Below are 14246 nucleotides of genomic sequence, written 5' to 3'. Positions count from 1 at the left end.
TGGAAATGTACGTGTATGTTTGTATGTATGTATAGTATGTGCATCTATGCATGTAGCTATATGTCTCCATGAATGTTTTCGTATCAATGCGTGTGTAGCTGCGTGTATGTGTGTATATGTATGTCCCTTGCGCTTAAGAAGATGCTCATCATCGGGAGAGAGAGGCAGGGGAATCCCGGAGAAGCTCTCTTCACCGTCATTCCGATGCTTCAAGTTCTGATTCTTCTCACTTAGCGCTGCGAGAAAACCACGTAACCCGTACGGATCGCGTTGTCGCTGAGTGCAGCGGTTGCTCGTTTTTCGTCTTTAAAGACGCTGTCAGACGGGGGCATCTCAAGCAGCCACTGTCTCGCTAGCACTGCTCTTCCGTCTATATATATCTATCGTGGTGGGCTGCTGCTGCTGAGCCTCCGCCTTTTTTCCGCTGTCTTGTGTTTTGGTATTTTTTGGCTTCGCAGCGCAGTACCGGAAGCGAAGCGGAGATTTTCTGATTCTGGGGAGACGATCCAGTAGGCACCTCTCCGCTACTCCTGCCTCCCAACGGCACTATTGGTTGGCGTTTTCTATGTGTTTGCTTTTACTACGGCCTCCATTGCTTCCTCTTCTAGTACCCACAGCTCGATAGGAAATGCACTTTCTCGAGGCTTGCGCTACGCCTGGTTTCTTTGTATCTGGTGTCTGCTGACCTGCTAACCTGCCTACCTCCCTGCCCTTCTTCTTTCCATAGCCACCGCCTCTATGATTGCGCGTGCCTATTTTGATAGACATGCATTTGCTCTCAGTTGCTGTTTTATACGTCTTCCTGCAGGCGTCAGCACAATACAAACGATGGAAATCTCTACGATCGACCCTAAAAGGAGAAACAAATGCAGGTGAATAGGACTGTTCTCGTTGCACTAGCTCCCCATCTTGGCCGTGGCGTTGCTGTTGAGACCAAACTTCACGGCATTCTAAGGCTCCCCCTTCCCCTTTCCCTCATTTCCTCCGCCTCTCTTCTGCCGTTTTCCTTCATCGTATTTCATTTATTGCGCGCTCTTTCCGCAACGTCGACCTGCTTCTTCGCGCTTCTTGTTCCGAAGAACCCTCTCCTGGGTCCAGCCTTCCCGAAGTGTACATACACTGCAGTTTCGGCCGTATCGATTTCTTGCATAGGAGATGAATGCAGGCGCTACCCACATTGAAACACGCTAGGGGCGACCGCTTGTGCTTCATGATAAGTGCTTCTTTTGCACACGCCTTGATGCCGAGAACTTTTTTTCCTTCCCAGCCGCCCTTACGTGTCGTGTGTGTCAGCGCGTGGATCCGTGATTTCTTTTAGAGGCACCTTCATGGCTTTTTCCCCCCGACTGTTGCGCGTTTATCTCTTCGAACAGCCATTTTATCAATGATTTACTCATAAAATTCCAGGATGCGCCATGCCCGCCCTCTGAAAGCGAGCAATTTGAACTGAATCTGGCCGGAGGCTCCCGTAACTCGCGCACGTTTGCAGCGAGGAAGAAAAGTATGCAAAGGGGAATTATCCTCAAAGACTTAGGGTCGTCGGCGGCGCCGCATTCAAGAAAGCAAAGCCTCAATGGAGCAGAGGGTCCCCATGATCCTCTGATTTCCCTGCTCGCGCAAATCGGAAGAAACTGGAATCTGAACGTCTACCTCCTCTCCGACATGACCAAAGGCAACGTCCTGCCTTCCGTCGGCTTCCAGCTCAGAAGGTCAGCGGCTTTCTGATTTCTGCCTGCCCCGCCCGAACAGGGGAAGGCGGGGCTGTTGTCTTGCAAACGCATGCGTCCACTGCTGTCGGCTACACGATGATGTTCATGATTGCGGAGTGTTCACAGCGCTGATTTCGCCGTAGAGCAGCGCGCAGACGCGCTGCCATAAGAACGCTTGCGCCTTCGCCACCACCCTGCCAGCAAGAGCACAACGTCGTTCTTGACTCATAAAAACCTGCGGCTTTTTTCGAGGATTTCTTGTGCGTTTCAGGGCTTTCCTGAGTGACTCAGACGCTATCCCTGTCGATGACAGCAAATGGTCAACCTTCGTTAGAGAGCTTTGCATTCGGTACCGCTGCAGGGGATGCACAGTCAGGCCTGCATGTCTGGCGCGCTCGCTGTTTCCTCACAGAACACTCGGCATTTAGGCTCTTTAAACGTCCAAAAAAGTAGTCTTTGCAGAAAAGATCCAGAGCGTTCTTGCATGCAAAAGCGCCGCTGTTTTACCGACGTCTGCCTTGCGTTTTTTCGCTGTCTGTCGACGTTCGCCTGATGCGCAGATATCGGAAAACTCCGTATCACAACGAGCGCCATGCTGGAACTGTAGCCCATCTAAATGTCTGGCTTCTTCGCCATACCGCATGCTGGAACGTGTAAGCAAACCTTTCTTGCGAGTTCAAAAACTGTAGCCAGGAGCTGCTGCAAGCTCTCGAAAAAAGAACGCCCATGAACGAACCGCACATTAAAAACTGAAAGGTACAAAACGAGGACTGCTCGCAGAAAAGGGTCAACAATTTCCAAGCTAGCAAGCGAGAGAGCCAGCGTATTTTCAGTTGCACGATCGTAATCAGAAACCTAGGGCATGGTGGGTGGTGCAAGTAGAAAAACAAACTTTGAACTATTGGGGAGTGCCTTCCTCACTTGCGTTTCCACGTCTTTTTCTTCGTGACTGCTTCCCTTGCCATGCAAAGCTGCGAAACAAAGCTCGGCGGTGCAAAATGAGGCCTTTCTAGTTGGTGCCTTCCTTGCCTCGAGGGGTTTAGACTGTCTTTCTCTGTCTTTTCGCTGGTGTCAGTGAACTGCTGCATATCTCCGGATGAATAGGACGTGGAAGGAGCCACTTGGCATGTATACATATATATATATATATATGTATATATATATGTATACATGTATATGTATGTATGTATATGTATGTATGGATGTATATGTATGTATGCATGTATATGTATGTATGCATGTGTATGTATGTATGTTTGTATGTATATATGTGTATGTGTGTATGTATGTATGTACATCTATGTTTGTACATGTATGTATGTACATGTATGTACGTATGTATATGTATGTATATGTATGTATGTATGTGTATGGATGCATGTGTGTATATATGTACATGTATGTGTGTATGTATATGTATGTATATATGTATATGTATACATACATATATATGTACATGTAAGTATGCATGCGTGTGTACATATTAATATATTTTTGCCATCTGCTTGGCTGTTTGTTGTCACCGCATTGGGCTCCCGCCTCGACCCTTCAGACTAACCCCCTTACAGAAGCTGGCGGTCGTTGTTTCTGCCTTGGTGCATGATGTTGGCCACTTCGGCGTGAATAACTCTCTTCTTATCAACTCCAATCATCCCCTAGCCATTACATATAATGACAGGGTAAAGAACTGCCTTCACCACGCATGCCCCTGAATAGAACTAAGGGTCGAACAATCACCAAAAAGGGATTGGCTGGCTCCCGTCCTTTTGCGAAACACAAGGACGCTTGCTCGTGTCTTTTTGGCGTTCCTGTAGACGCTGTGTTGTGCGTTCCCTCCAGTTCAGAATTCCACGGTGGTCTTGCGTGCTGTACACTTTGCAGGCAGTACTGGAGAATTTTCACGTCTCCGTGGCTTTTCGCACAATGCTATTCTATTCCAATGGAGCGGCGAACATCTTAGAACACCTCTCCGCCGACCAGTACAAGGTATGAGGGGGGTTCATATTTTGGGGTCTTGCTGTTCTCTCTGTGAGAAGCCTACCTGCCAGATGCAGCTTCTACGAAACATTCTCTTTTTTTCGTTTTCCTCCCATACTTCCTTCTCTATCCCGCTTTCTCTTGGCTTCCATCACCTCTCTATCTCATCGAGTATGTATGCGTACGTGTGTATATATGTGTGTCTATATATATATATATTATGTCTGCATGCGTATGCGCATATCTGCAGTCCGAGCGCGCAGCCATAGTCGAGCTGGTTTTAGAAACGGACTTGGCCTCGCATTTCGACTTTCTCACGCGATTCAAGTTGCGCATGCAAGTCATGCAATCGACGGTCTCCCGAATGGCAAACGCAGACGTTGCAACAGAGGAGGCAGATCGTAAAGCCATTGGAGAAGATACTTCAACAGATTGCTGGATGATTGCAAAGGCTTGCATTAGATGCGCCGATATCGGGTAGGTCGAGAGGATTACAATTGCTCCATTCTGGTCATGAGCAGCATTCGCACCGCAAGCAGCAGATCTCAAATACATGTCTTTGTTTGCAGACATTCTGCGGTGAACTGGGAGCAGCACTACAAGTGGTCTCGCGCCCTGATGAAGGAGTTTTTTTCTCAGGTTTGTCCATCTCTTTGCTTCGCGTTCAGACGTTTTCATGGATTCAGAGTTTTCGCCTTCCGGTTTTTCTGTCACGTCTGCGCAACTTCTTCATGGGGGCATTTTCAGCACTTTTCTGTCGTCTCTCCTCACTGCGAAGGTCTCTTTTGCGCTCCTTCATGTGTGCATGAGCGGCTTTCCCTCTCTCTCTCTCTTTCTCTATGGAAAATAGACTTTCATGCGGATTAGAGATTTTTCCTTGGCTTCTCCCCTGCAGCGTCATGTCGCACGTGGTCATCGCTGTTAGCCTTCTTTCACTGCGCGCTCACTCCTCGCTTCCTTTCGGCGAAACCGGTGGACGGCATTCGTGCATTTTTGTGATCCACCTTTTGCGGAACGTTTCTTGAGCTGCTCCCCGCTTCCTTCATCATGATCACTCAGCCGCATTAGCCACTCTGCAATGCGTGTTCTCAGGGCGCACAAGAATTAGAACTTGGCCTGCCCATTTCTCCCGTTTGCAACGAACAAACAACAGATGTGCCGAAAAGTCAGATCGGCTTCATCCGCTTAATATGCCAACCACTTTTCGAAACCTTGGAGCAGGCGGATGCTTCTGGCGCTATTCTTGGGGTACAGCGACATGAACATGGCACTTTAGGCGCTTCCTCGAGTGCTGCTTTACTGTTGAACAACACTTCCACGCAGTTCTGCGCTCTTCCAGTTACTTGTGTTTCGACGGATAGGAGGCGTTTAAGTGAAAGGGGCTTTCATCGAGCAAAAAACCTCGAGTGCAACTCCTGGAAGGGTCTTTCTTTTCGTTTGCGTGGCATTCTTTTGGACGCTGGTTTCACGTTGGAAGCTGGCTTCCGTGTCTGGTGGCATACTTCTAACCTCATTTTAGTTTTCGCATTCCTCATAAACGCCGATTGTTTCAGACATTTTCTCTAGCATTTCCTAGTCTACCTGGCCGTTTCGCTCTGATTTCTGCTCTTTTCCATCATCACTTTCAATTACTCTGCCTCAGTCAGAGGTTTCCTGATAAATCGTTTGTTTTACTGTTTTTTGGCTTGGCTTCATGCTGTGCTCTGCTATGCATTATCGTGCGTGGTATTCCTTCCAGGTTTGCTTGACTCAAATGCGATCCAACTCGGGGTTCTGGCAGCGCATCTCCGACACTGGCGTCAACTGGAGAGACAGTAATGAGGTGACAGCACTTATCCCCAACGCGAGCGGCACACCTCCCGCTCGTGCTGCGCCTTAGCCCAGGCGCTTCCTCCTTGCTTGTTCCGTCATCTTACTGCCGATTCAAAGGGAAGAGCGATCACTCATAGGGAGGAAGAAGAAGCAAGAACAGGTGGAGCAAAGATCATTTCAAAGATTAGAACAAGCCAAGCATCTGCGGTTCCACGCAGATGCTTCTTCGGAAGGGGTGTCATCGAACCTTACTCCCGCGAAAACAACAAAGCCAACCACAAGTTCAATAAACAATACGGCAAGCAGCTTATCAAAATGGAAAGTGACGATGGTCTTGTGACAGTAACACCCGTCCGAATGCGTTGTTTGTTTGGTTTTAGGGTCCAATCCCATTGTAGAAGTACATGGACACAGGTCCAATTTTTTCGTTTCGAATTTTGTTTATCTACGACAAGACCATTGCAGTTTTTGATAATGGCTAAATCAACACAGGGGAGATTCAGAAATATGCATTTTAGAGCGAGGAATGACGAGAAATAAGCGAAACACGATGTGCCTGAATCCATGCGGGATGTGCGAAGAGGTGACAGCACAAAAAAAAATTAGCAAAAAGGAGAGAAAAGCCACTAGATTCTGCGCAGCTGGACAGTACTACATGCGGTGGCGTGTGAAGTCTGCAGGAACTGCGGCTGTGCCTTAGGGCTCCAAAACACTTCAAAAGCTGTTGGGTGTCTTGGAAACTTTATTCAGTCAAGAAAGAGATCGCCATTGTCGACGTAGATATGCGGGTATCTGTATGAACATTCTCGTCAGTCGCGCTTCCACCGGGCTGTGCAAAGGCTGAGCATCGCTTTTGCCGTTTTGTTGTTTCCGCACAATATATTTCTACCAGAGCAGCCTCACGCGAAAAGCACGTCAGCCCACCCGCCTGCCTGCCTGCCCCGATCTTCGCCACAGATGGGGAGGCAGAGAGAAACTGCACTCACTGCTAATGCCTAGCTGCCATTCGACGCACCAATCAGGAAGAAAACCGAATGCACTAGGGAAGACACAGTTTGGTTGTATCCGCGTTGTTTAATTGTCGCTTAGGCTTTCTCGCGGAGAAAGGAAAGCCTAATAATCCTGCTGCTACACAGCAAATGGAGGTACCCCACCCTCCTTCACCAGTTTTCGTGAGCTAGAGAATTTCAGGCGGTGAAGGCTGCTATGTCTAACGCCTGCGGCTCCTACAACTGCAGCTCGTGTTCCCTGCGCGTCCTACCAGTGTGTCTGCCTGCAGCCATCTTTTTTGATGCAGACGCAGAGGAACCCCCCGCAGACAGGCAAGCGAGCAGGTAGGCAGACAAGCAGCTAGCTGGCCAGTTAGCCCTAGAGAGTGCGACTGCAAGAGATTATGAATAAATGATACAACACACATGCGGGGAACACCCAGAATACCATGCAAACAAAAGACGCTTCCCCGTCACTCGAATTCATCAAGTTGCACAGGGCGCCAACGACGAGGTTTGCAAACGAAGGAAGACATGGCGAAAGCGGACCGCGATGCTAAGACATGTATGGTTCGGCTAAATATACACACACAGATGGAAATATAGACAAAGGATGACTGACTAGTAGAAGACACCATGACTGAGAAAGTAGCTGCACTCTAAGTTACCTTCGAAGCGCCTAAGACATCCTCCGCTATCCCTACTGCAGCCTAGGCACTCTCCTCCGTCTGGGAACGTTTCTGTTTGGATCTACGTCTCTTCCCTCTCTGCCCCCCTTCTCCCCCTCCGCCTCGCCGACGCTCCGCTCTCCGGCTGCAAACGCAGGGCAGCACGCCGTTCGACTCCCCCCGAGCCGATGACGCCTTGCATCTGAGCCATCAGGGAAGCTAAGAGACGTCTGTTATGCATGCACGCTGCTCCTTTGTGTGCCTTCAAGGGTGCAAAGAGGCGTGAGAGGCTTCGCGAGCTGTTGTGTAGCGGTCGTTTGGTGGCGATGATGGTCGTTTGGTGGTGGTGGTGGAGCTACTTGTACTCCTACTTGCTGTTTGGAGGCTCGCTGCTGGCGCTGGATGTTCGTTTCGTCCGTCTTCGATCGTAAAGAAGCCTCTTCCTACAGTGCGTTGCTGGCTCCTTAGTTAAGCACAACGAAAGCAACGCCTTAACACCAGGCGGTGTGTGTGGCTGCTGCTGCTGCGCTTCTGCTTAGGCTGAGGCTTGCGCCGCTGGTTGAGCCGCGTCTAGACTCAGAGGAACTGCCTGGTCGTCTGAGTCTGCCTCTACAATCATGAGACTGCTGCTAGTGGTACCCCCTGCAAGCGGAAATCCCTCTGGAAGTTCAGATACGGCGAGACCGCATGCGTTCGCTCCGACTGGCTCTATACCTAAATGGGCAAGCCCCGATACAGCAGACTGAGCTGCTGCTGCGTTTGCCCGATCGAAGTCATCGACTGAAGAGCTTTCGGCTGCCGGTAAAGAGGCAGGTTCTGCTGAGGAAGAAACGGCCACTGGGTTGTTGGCCTCTGCTGCTGCTGCTGCTGCGTCTTCTGGTTGTGCATCCGCCGCAGGTGCTTCTGCTTCTGCTGTTTCCCTGTCTTCTGTCAGCTGCATCGCACTGTTTTCTGCTGCCGCTGCTCTGGCGAGCTCAGCAGCTAAGTCAGCGGTAGCCTGTGCCAGCGACTGTGGAGTGGCAGCTGCAGAGACCCCTCCGCTGATCATGCTTTGGAGGGCACGTTCTGTTTCTCGCTGCACACCCTGCTGCAGACTGATCTGCTGCATGGCCTGTGCAGCTGCCTTCGCCCCCAGCCGCACCCGGAGATTCGCACGCAGCTGCTGCCGCATTTTCTGCTCAACCTCGGTAAAGGAAGCGCCGGCAGCCTGAGCTTCAGGTGCTCCTGCTGCTGCTGGGGAGACCTGCAGATTCGAGGGGCTTAATGCGGCCGTAAGAAGCGCAGCAGAGGCTGGGTTTGGAGCTGCAAGAGCAGCTCCTACAGGCGCTGCTGCTGTCGTCGATAACGATCCTGCGGCTGTGGAAGCTTCCGAGGATCCCTCAGCGGCAGGAAGAGGGCCGCCACAAGCACTCGAAATTGCAGAGCAGCTGGCTTCCGTCATCTTGAGCGTTAGTGCACCCTGCAGAGGACAGGGGCCCATACACACGGACACACATGAGAGAGATTCACACATATTCATGAATAAAACACATTTACACAAATATATTTATATAGATATACGCATTCACACACGAAACACACATTTTCACATCCGACATATTCATACCCACAATCCGAATACACATTCATACACCTGTACGTACACCGGGGCGGTAGCAGTCATGCAAAGCATTCGACACAGCTGAAACCTCTTGAGAAAACAAAAACTTTTAGGGAATAAGGCGCGCAGTTTAAAGCTCTTCTTTTAAAAAGGGAATCGCAAGTCTACATGGCATCCATAGAGCGCGTCAAAGCCTCTAAAGGGTGCCAGCTCCTGCACAAAGCGACACCCCGAGAACAAACCGCATCCCCTTCATACTGCGAAAACTCACAGCATCTGTGAGGATCAGGGCACCCTTGCCCTTCAGCTCGTCTGCTTTGCTAAGAGCAATGCAGGCAAGACGCGCTGCCACTTCCTGGCAACTGCGGGGTCCGGCTTTTGCGGCATACGCCAATGCTGCTGCTTCGAAGTCGGCTGCAGCAGCAGAAACATAGCATGCACCCCACGCGAGAGACGGTAGACAGAGATGCGCGGCAAGCGCATTTCAAAAGCGCATATGTATAAGCACATCCACACATATGTATGTGTATATATACAGATTTCTCCGTATACATCCATGCATGAAAAACGCACACATATACACATACGTACACCGTTCCAGCTCGTGAACTTGCAAGAAGCGCCACTGTTCAGCAGCAGCAGCAGTCACAGTTATACCCCCTGCAAGTAAGCGTCTGCCGACCTATCCTACGGAAGCCGCCATAAACAGCACGCACTACACTCAAGACTGCCTTCTAAGCTAGCGACAGCTTACCATTGCCACCGCATGCCTGCAGATTGACTGAACACCCAGGCTGCTCCCCCTGCTGCTGCCCCTGCGGAGGCGGCAGCGGCGACATGAATTGCTGTTGCTGCTGCTGTTGCTGTAACGGGAAAGGCGGCTGCTGCTGAGACAAATTACCTGCAGAGCCGGCTCCACTAGACAGCTGTTGCTGAGACAAATTACCTGCAGAGCCGGCTCCACTAGACAGCTGTTGCTGTTGCTGCAGCTGTTGCTGTTGCAGCTGCTGTTGCAGCTGTTGCTGTTGCTGCTGCAGCTGCTGCTGCAGCTGCTGTTGCAGCTGTTGCAGCTGTTGCTGCTGCTGCTGCAGCTGCTGCTGCAGCTGCTGTTGCTGCCCTTGTGGCTGCAGTTCTTGCTGCCCTTGTGGCTGCTGCTGCTCTTGCATCTGAGCAGACGGCGTGGCGCCTTGCCAAGGCATCGTCTCTTGCGAGGTGGTCGTACCGGTGCTTCTACGCGTCAGCTGCTCCTGCTGCAACGCGGCTTGCGAATCTTCCGGCTGCTTCTCCGTCTCCGTAGGGCTCTCTATGGTGGAAGCGACCACTTGGGGGATCGTCTGGGGAGCGTTAGGCGGCACTGAAGACGGCATGTCTAGGCTTGGTAGGGGCCCCCCTGACGAGGGAAGCGGCACGCTCAAAGGGCCTAGTGCAGTTCCTGGAGGTTCGTCTGCCTGCTGCAGTACCTGCAAGCCTGGGAGCAGACTTGGAGCCTTCGCAGTTAGCGGTGATTGAAACGACGGCGCGCTTACACTCAGCTCCCCCAAAGAAGGCAACGCCAAAACCCCCCCACCAGCAGCTGCAGCGAGTTGCAAATCGATTGCCGCCTTCTCAGCCTCTAGAAGCGCAAGGCTAGACTGATCGGCGGCTCTCTGCTGTTGTTGCTGTTGCAGCTGTTGTTGTTGTTGCAGCTGCTGTTGTTGCTGTTGCAGCTGTTGTTGCTGTTGCAGCTGCTGTTGTTGTTGCCCAAGCTGCAGAAGTTGCTGTTGCTGTTGTTGTTGCTGTTGCTGGAGGACTATATTAGAGTTTTGCTGGGGTGGTGAAGGGTATGCCAGCTGCGTTATTGGCATCTGCAGCATCGGCTGCTGCGCTTCTGCCAGTGAACTCGTCTGCAGGAGAGATGCTCCCGAGAGGCCAGCAGGCACTGCCATTGCCTTTGCCTCTTCGAAAGACTCTGTTGCGGGGAGGAGTGCTGCGTCGAGTTGTTCATGCTCTTCTTCCTGCTGCTGATGAAGACTATTTTGCTGCTGCTGAGGATGAGGATGATTGTGCTGCTGCTGCTGGAAGGGTTCAAGAGGAGCTTGCTGCTGCAAGGATCGGCGCGCCTCTGCTGCTGCCCCCAGCAGCAGCCCAGCAACTGCTCCCGGCAAGAGCAGCTGCCGAATCTGACGCTTCAGAGACGCCATCTCGGAGAAGAAGCACTAGGGAGAGCCGACTGCCGCTTCTGCTGGTCTTGCGGCATAGGCATGAGGTGGCAGAGAGGGTCGTTTCGCACAAATGCCTGCAGTCAGCGAAAGGAGAGAGAGAAAGAGCAACCGCAACACGAGCACCCTGACATACGAAATCTCCGCCCTTCCCCCCCCTTCCCCCTGCTTGCACTCCCGTTAGAGCGGTGTCACCGGAAAGCTAGATGCTTTACTTAAAGGCGCAGTAGGATGACCATTGCCACTGCACGTTCGTATGTGCATGCAGTGGTAAGGTTCTAAGAGTGGTGCGCTGCCATGAGGTCGCTTGTCCTCGTTGAGAGATTTACAGTGCGCGTCGATACTCCTGCCCCCGACGCCATGCTCGTTCAGAACGAAGTTATGAATTTCCTCCCACCACTCAGCACGACCTGTTAGAATTGCAGCAATTGCGTGTCTACCCGTAGATAAAGGCTGTTGCTGTGCGCTGCTTCCTTGGCTTCTACGAATGCTGCCACCCGGCGGAGCATCGACAGCGTAGATGCAACGCGAGCGAGAGCAAGAGAGCACGCCCCTACGATCACGCGTTGCTGCCACGCGCGAGCAGATTCCATACACTAAAAATGCCCATCTAAGAGTTCGATGTTAGGGAATTAGGAGCCTAGCATACGTACTGGATGGCGTGTCGGGGGCTAGCCGGCCCGCGGCTGCAACGGAGGAGTTCGCGAGGATGAGCACCTGCTATTGAGTGAATCTGCCAGGAGAAGCGGATAGGAAGGCATTAAAGTCAGATGGAGAAGAATGAAAGGGAAATTTACGCGGAGAGAAGGAGCAAAATGCATGCCATTTCTACACACAGCGAAGACCAGCCCTCTGTGCGTTCCATTATGAAGGAATCAGGCGAGCTGTCATCGGGGCTGATAACTTCTGTTCGAGCCTATATTTTGCATTAATATTAACCGAAGAGCAATAGGATATCCAAAACAAGGAGATAATTGTAAGAATTCACAAGAGAGAATGGGCTGGCGAAAATGACTCAGTGTTCTGTATCTAGTTCTTGAATGGCAAGCGGGAGGCGTGCGCCCTCTCAGAGCCTGGCGAAAATTGCCCATTCCTTAGAGCTAAAACACTTTAGAGTTGTGAGCTTATTGATGCTCTTGTGGGGATTCGGGTAGGTAACCTTTTAGTAACTCAGAGTTGAGGCGCCCTCATGAGCAGTCATGGCCCTTGTATTGTGCCACTTGCTGCTGCACGCGTTAATATGTGTGCTGTACTTCAAATTTGTTGGGCTCAAGCACTTTCCAAGACGCAAATTCTTGTAGCTGTGTCTGAGAGAATGGTTCAATGCTTGTATTCCAGCCAGCGCCCCTTTTTAGTATCTATCACTTCGTTCTGTCCTTACTGTGGCGTTTGCACGTGCTTCCTTGCTGCCTGGCAAGGTTCTTAGGCTTATCGCTTCCTCTACTGGCTTCATTGTTCAGTCGGGCAGCTAGTTTTTCGTCTCGTTCCTGAGCCTTCTGCAGGCACCGGCTGAACGCCGTTAGTGGAGCGGGCAAAACAACACTGAACACTGTCAGCTGAACACGTCTCTTCAATTTAGAAGCAGTAGAGCGTCGATTAATCGCCTGTCTGGTTATGTCTACGATCTATTGCAGACTACTGTTAGCTCAATACAAGATCACAATTTTGTGTGCGCATGCACTGCATGCATGGTGTGTGCAAGTAGACGTGAAAGTTCCGAGCGCTTCGAAGGCGCGGAAACGCGCATCCTGGTTTTCCCTTTCACCTTATTTCGGCATTCCTGAGGGGTGCGAATAGGAGAAGACAGGAATCTTGTTGCAGTCTTAACGGCTTTCTACGAAGTTTCCATCGAGCCTGGAGTTGAGTGTCTCCCTCAAGAGCCCTTCTACAGAGCGTTGCAATCATCATGAGTACGAGCATTTCTAGTGTGCATGCGGCGCCGCTGAGGCCAATGGTATCCTGCCTTGACACGTCTAGCTATGCGTTGCGCCGGAGTGCAGTGCGTGGGCTGTACTGTGGGCTGCCCGCCAAGATATCTGGCTACGGGAGAGCACGTGACGGATGTTATCCCACCGAAACACGCTATTTTTACGGCCTTGCACTTGAAACTTTCATGAGGTTGTCATGCACCCTGAAGCGCTCATGCCTAGGGTGATACATAATTACGGAAGACGGCAGCGGCAAAGGCGTCCAGTTTAGCTCCTGCGCGCTCTATGTGTCACCGGGGGGGCAGGCGCAGTACAGGAGCCGTGAAGGGCAGCGTCTGAAGGTTGCACTGTTGTGGCGTTTTGGTGTGCCGAGTGTTATGGCGAGCATGGGCTAGAGATTGCGAACATGGGGTAGCCGTATGGGCAGCGCATGTGCAAACGAGCAAGCACGGCGCGGAGGGGAAGCCTCGAGTTTCTGTCTGGAAGCTTAGCCAAGCACGACTTTGGGAACGAGCGTGCAGTTGACAGCTTGTGAGCTCAGGAGGGAGAGAGCTTAAGACTCGCCAGTGCATGCTTTTTCAACTCCAGGCACCCGCAAATTCTAGTGTGCACGCAGTGGAGCTCCGTTCCCAGCAAAGTAAAGTTCGCGAAAAGCTTCTCTATAGAAATACCCCCAAACCCTGCTCCCGGCGTGTCTCAGCGAAGATCGTCTGAACCGCGAAACTCGTCTGTACTTACAATACAGAGTCTCTCTCTCTCTCTCTACCTAGGAGTTTTCAAGATCAGCGTGACTGCCTGTCCGTGCACTCGCCTCCGCGGCTCCCAGTCATTCCCCGGGGGAAGGAGACACATGGCGTGCTCTGCTCTGAATGCGAGCGTTGTGTTCTGTGTATCGCTCGCTACGCAGGCGGGAGCTTCCTATGTGCACCTCAGGCACAAGGGGGAGGGATGTCGCGCAACGACGCGCGAAGCCCATGCTTTTCACGGAGAAACACAAGCCTCGTCACTTTCGGAGCCACGAAAATTCAAGAGAGGCAAACCTTTCATGAGCCAGTAACGAATACAACAAACCTTTGCAAAAGAGCGCTAGCAGTAGGCACTACTCATAGTCGCCAAGCATCGCAAGTCTGCAGCTCCCGCGCGCCAGCGACGTACTACAAGGGAGTAGCTGCACATATCTTGACCCCTCTACAGAATGCCAAAGCCACAAGGACGGCACTTTCCTTGACGCTGAAGCAGGAGAAAATACGCTCCTCTCGTCGCTTTCCCCCTTTGCAACCTCTGCACAGGCGCACGCGTGAAGCCGCAACGTGCCGAGAACGCGCGGCTCCTCGCGGCTGCCTCCATGCCAGTTGCGGCGCCCGT

At 51.7% G+C, this 14246-nt stretch overlaps 2 protein-coding genes across 2 annotated transcripts; one reads left to right on the top strand and one right to left on the bottom strand.

Moving 5' to 3' along the window:
• Nucleotides 1-1503: 1503 nt before the first annotated feature.
• LOC34624038 (calcium/calmodulin-dependent 3',5'-cyclic nucleotide phosphodiesterase 1A) lies at nucleotides 1504-5565 on the top strand. Its single transcript, XM_026335001.1, has 9 exons — nucleotides 1504-1709; nucleotides 1981-2058; nucleotides 2270-2362; nucleotides 3262-3388; nucleotides 3591-3695; nucleotides 3937-4163; nucleotides 4256-4325; nucleotides 4779-4934; nucleotides 5425-5565. The coding sequence occupies exons 1-9, from the start codon at nucleotides 1504-1506 to the stop codon at nucleotides 5563-5565; spliced, it is 1203 nt and encodes a 400-aa protein (XP_026190786.1).
• A 2125-nt stretch (nucleotides 5566-7690) lies between these two features.
• Nucleotides 7691-10872, bottom strand: LOC34624037 (AF4/FMR2 family member 4; the record flags this gene model as incomplete). The annotated part of the gene is made up of 5 exons (XM_026335000.1): nucleotides 7691-8005; nucleotides 8060-8614; nucleotides 9027-9169; nucleotides 9657-9864; nucleotides 9928-10872. Coding segments are annotated over 5 exons (2166 nt in total), but the record flags the coding sequence as incomplete, so codon positions are not given.
• Between the last annotated feature and the right edge of the window lie 3374 nt (nucleotides 10873-14246).

This window comes from Cyclospora cayetanensis, unplaced genomic scaffold, assembly GCF_002999335.1.
Source record: "Cyclospora cayetanensis isolate NF1_C8 unplaced genomic scaffold, CcayRef3 CcayRef3_contig_56, whole genome shotgun sequence".
In the NCBI taxonomy this organism is placed as follows: domain Eukaryota; phylum Apicomplexa; class Conoidasida; order Eucoccidiorida; family Eimeriidae; genus Cyclospora; species Cyclospora cayetanensis.
The sequence above is the reverse complement of the archived record's forward strand: the minus strand, read 5'-3'. Positions and strand labels throughout refer to the sequence as shown.

Coding starts and splice junctions, on each gene's coding strand:
- LOC34624038 (XM_026335001.1), top strand. CDS start 1,504: ATGCAAAGGGGAATTATCCTCAAAGACTTAGGGTCGTCGGCGGCGCCG. Junction 3,389..3,590: donor CCATTACATATAATGACAGG/GTAAAGAACTGC, acceptor TACACTTTGCAG/GCAGTACTGGAGAATTTTCA. Junction 4,326..4,778: donor TGAAGGAGTTTTTTTCTCAG/GTTTGTCCATCT, acceptor GCGTGTTCTCAG/GGCGCACAAGAATTAGAACT.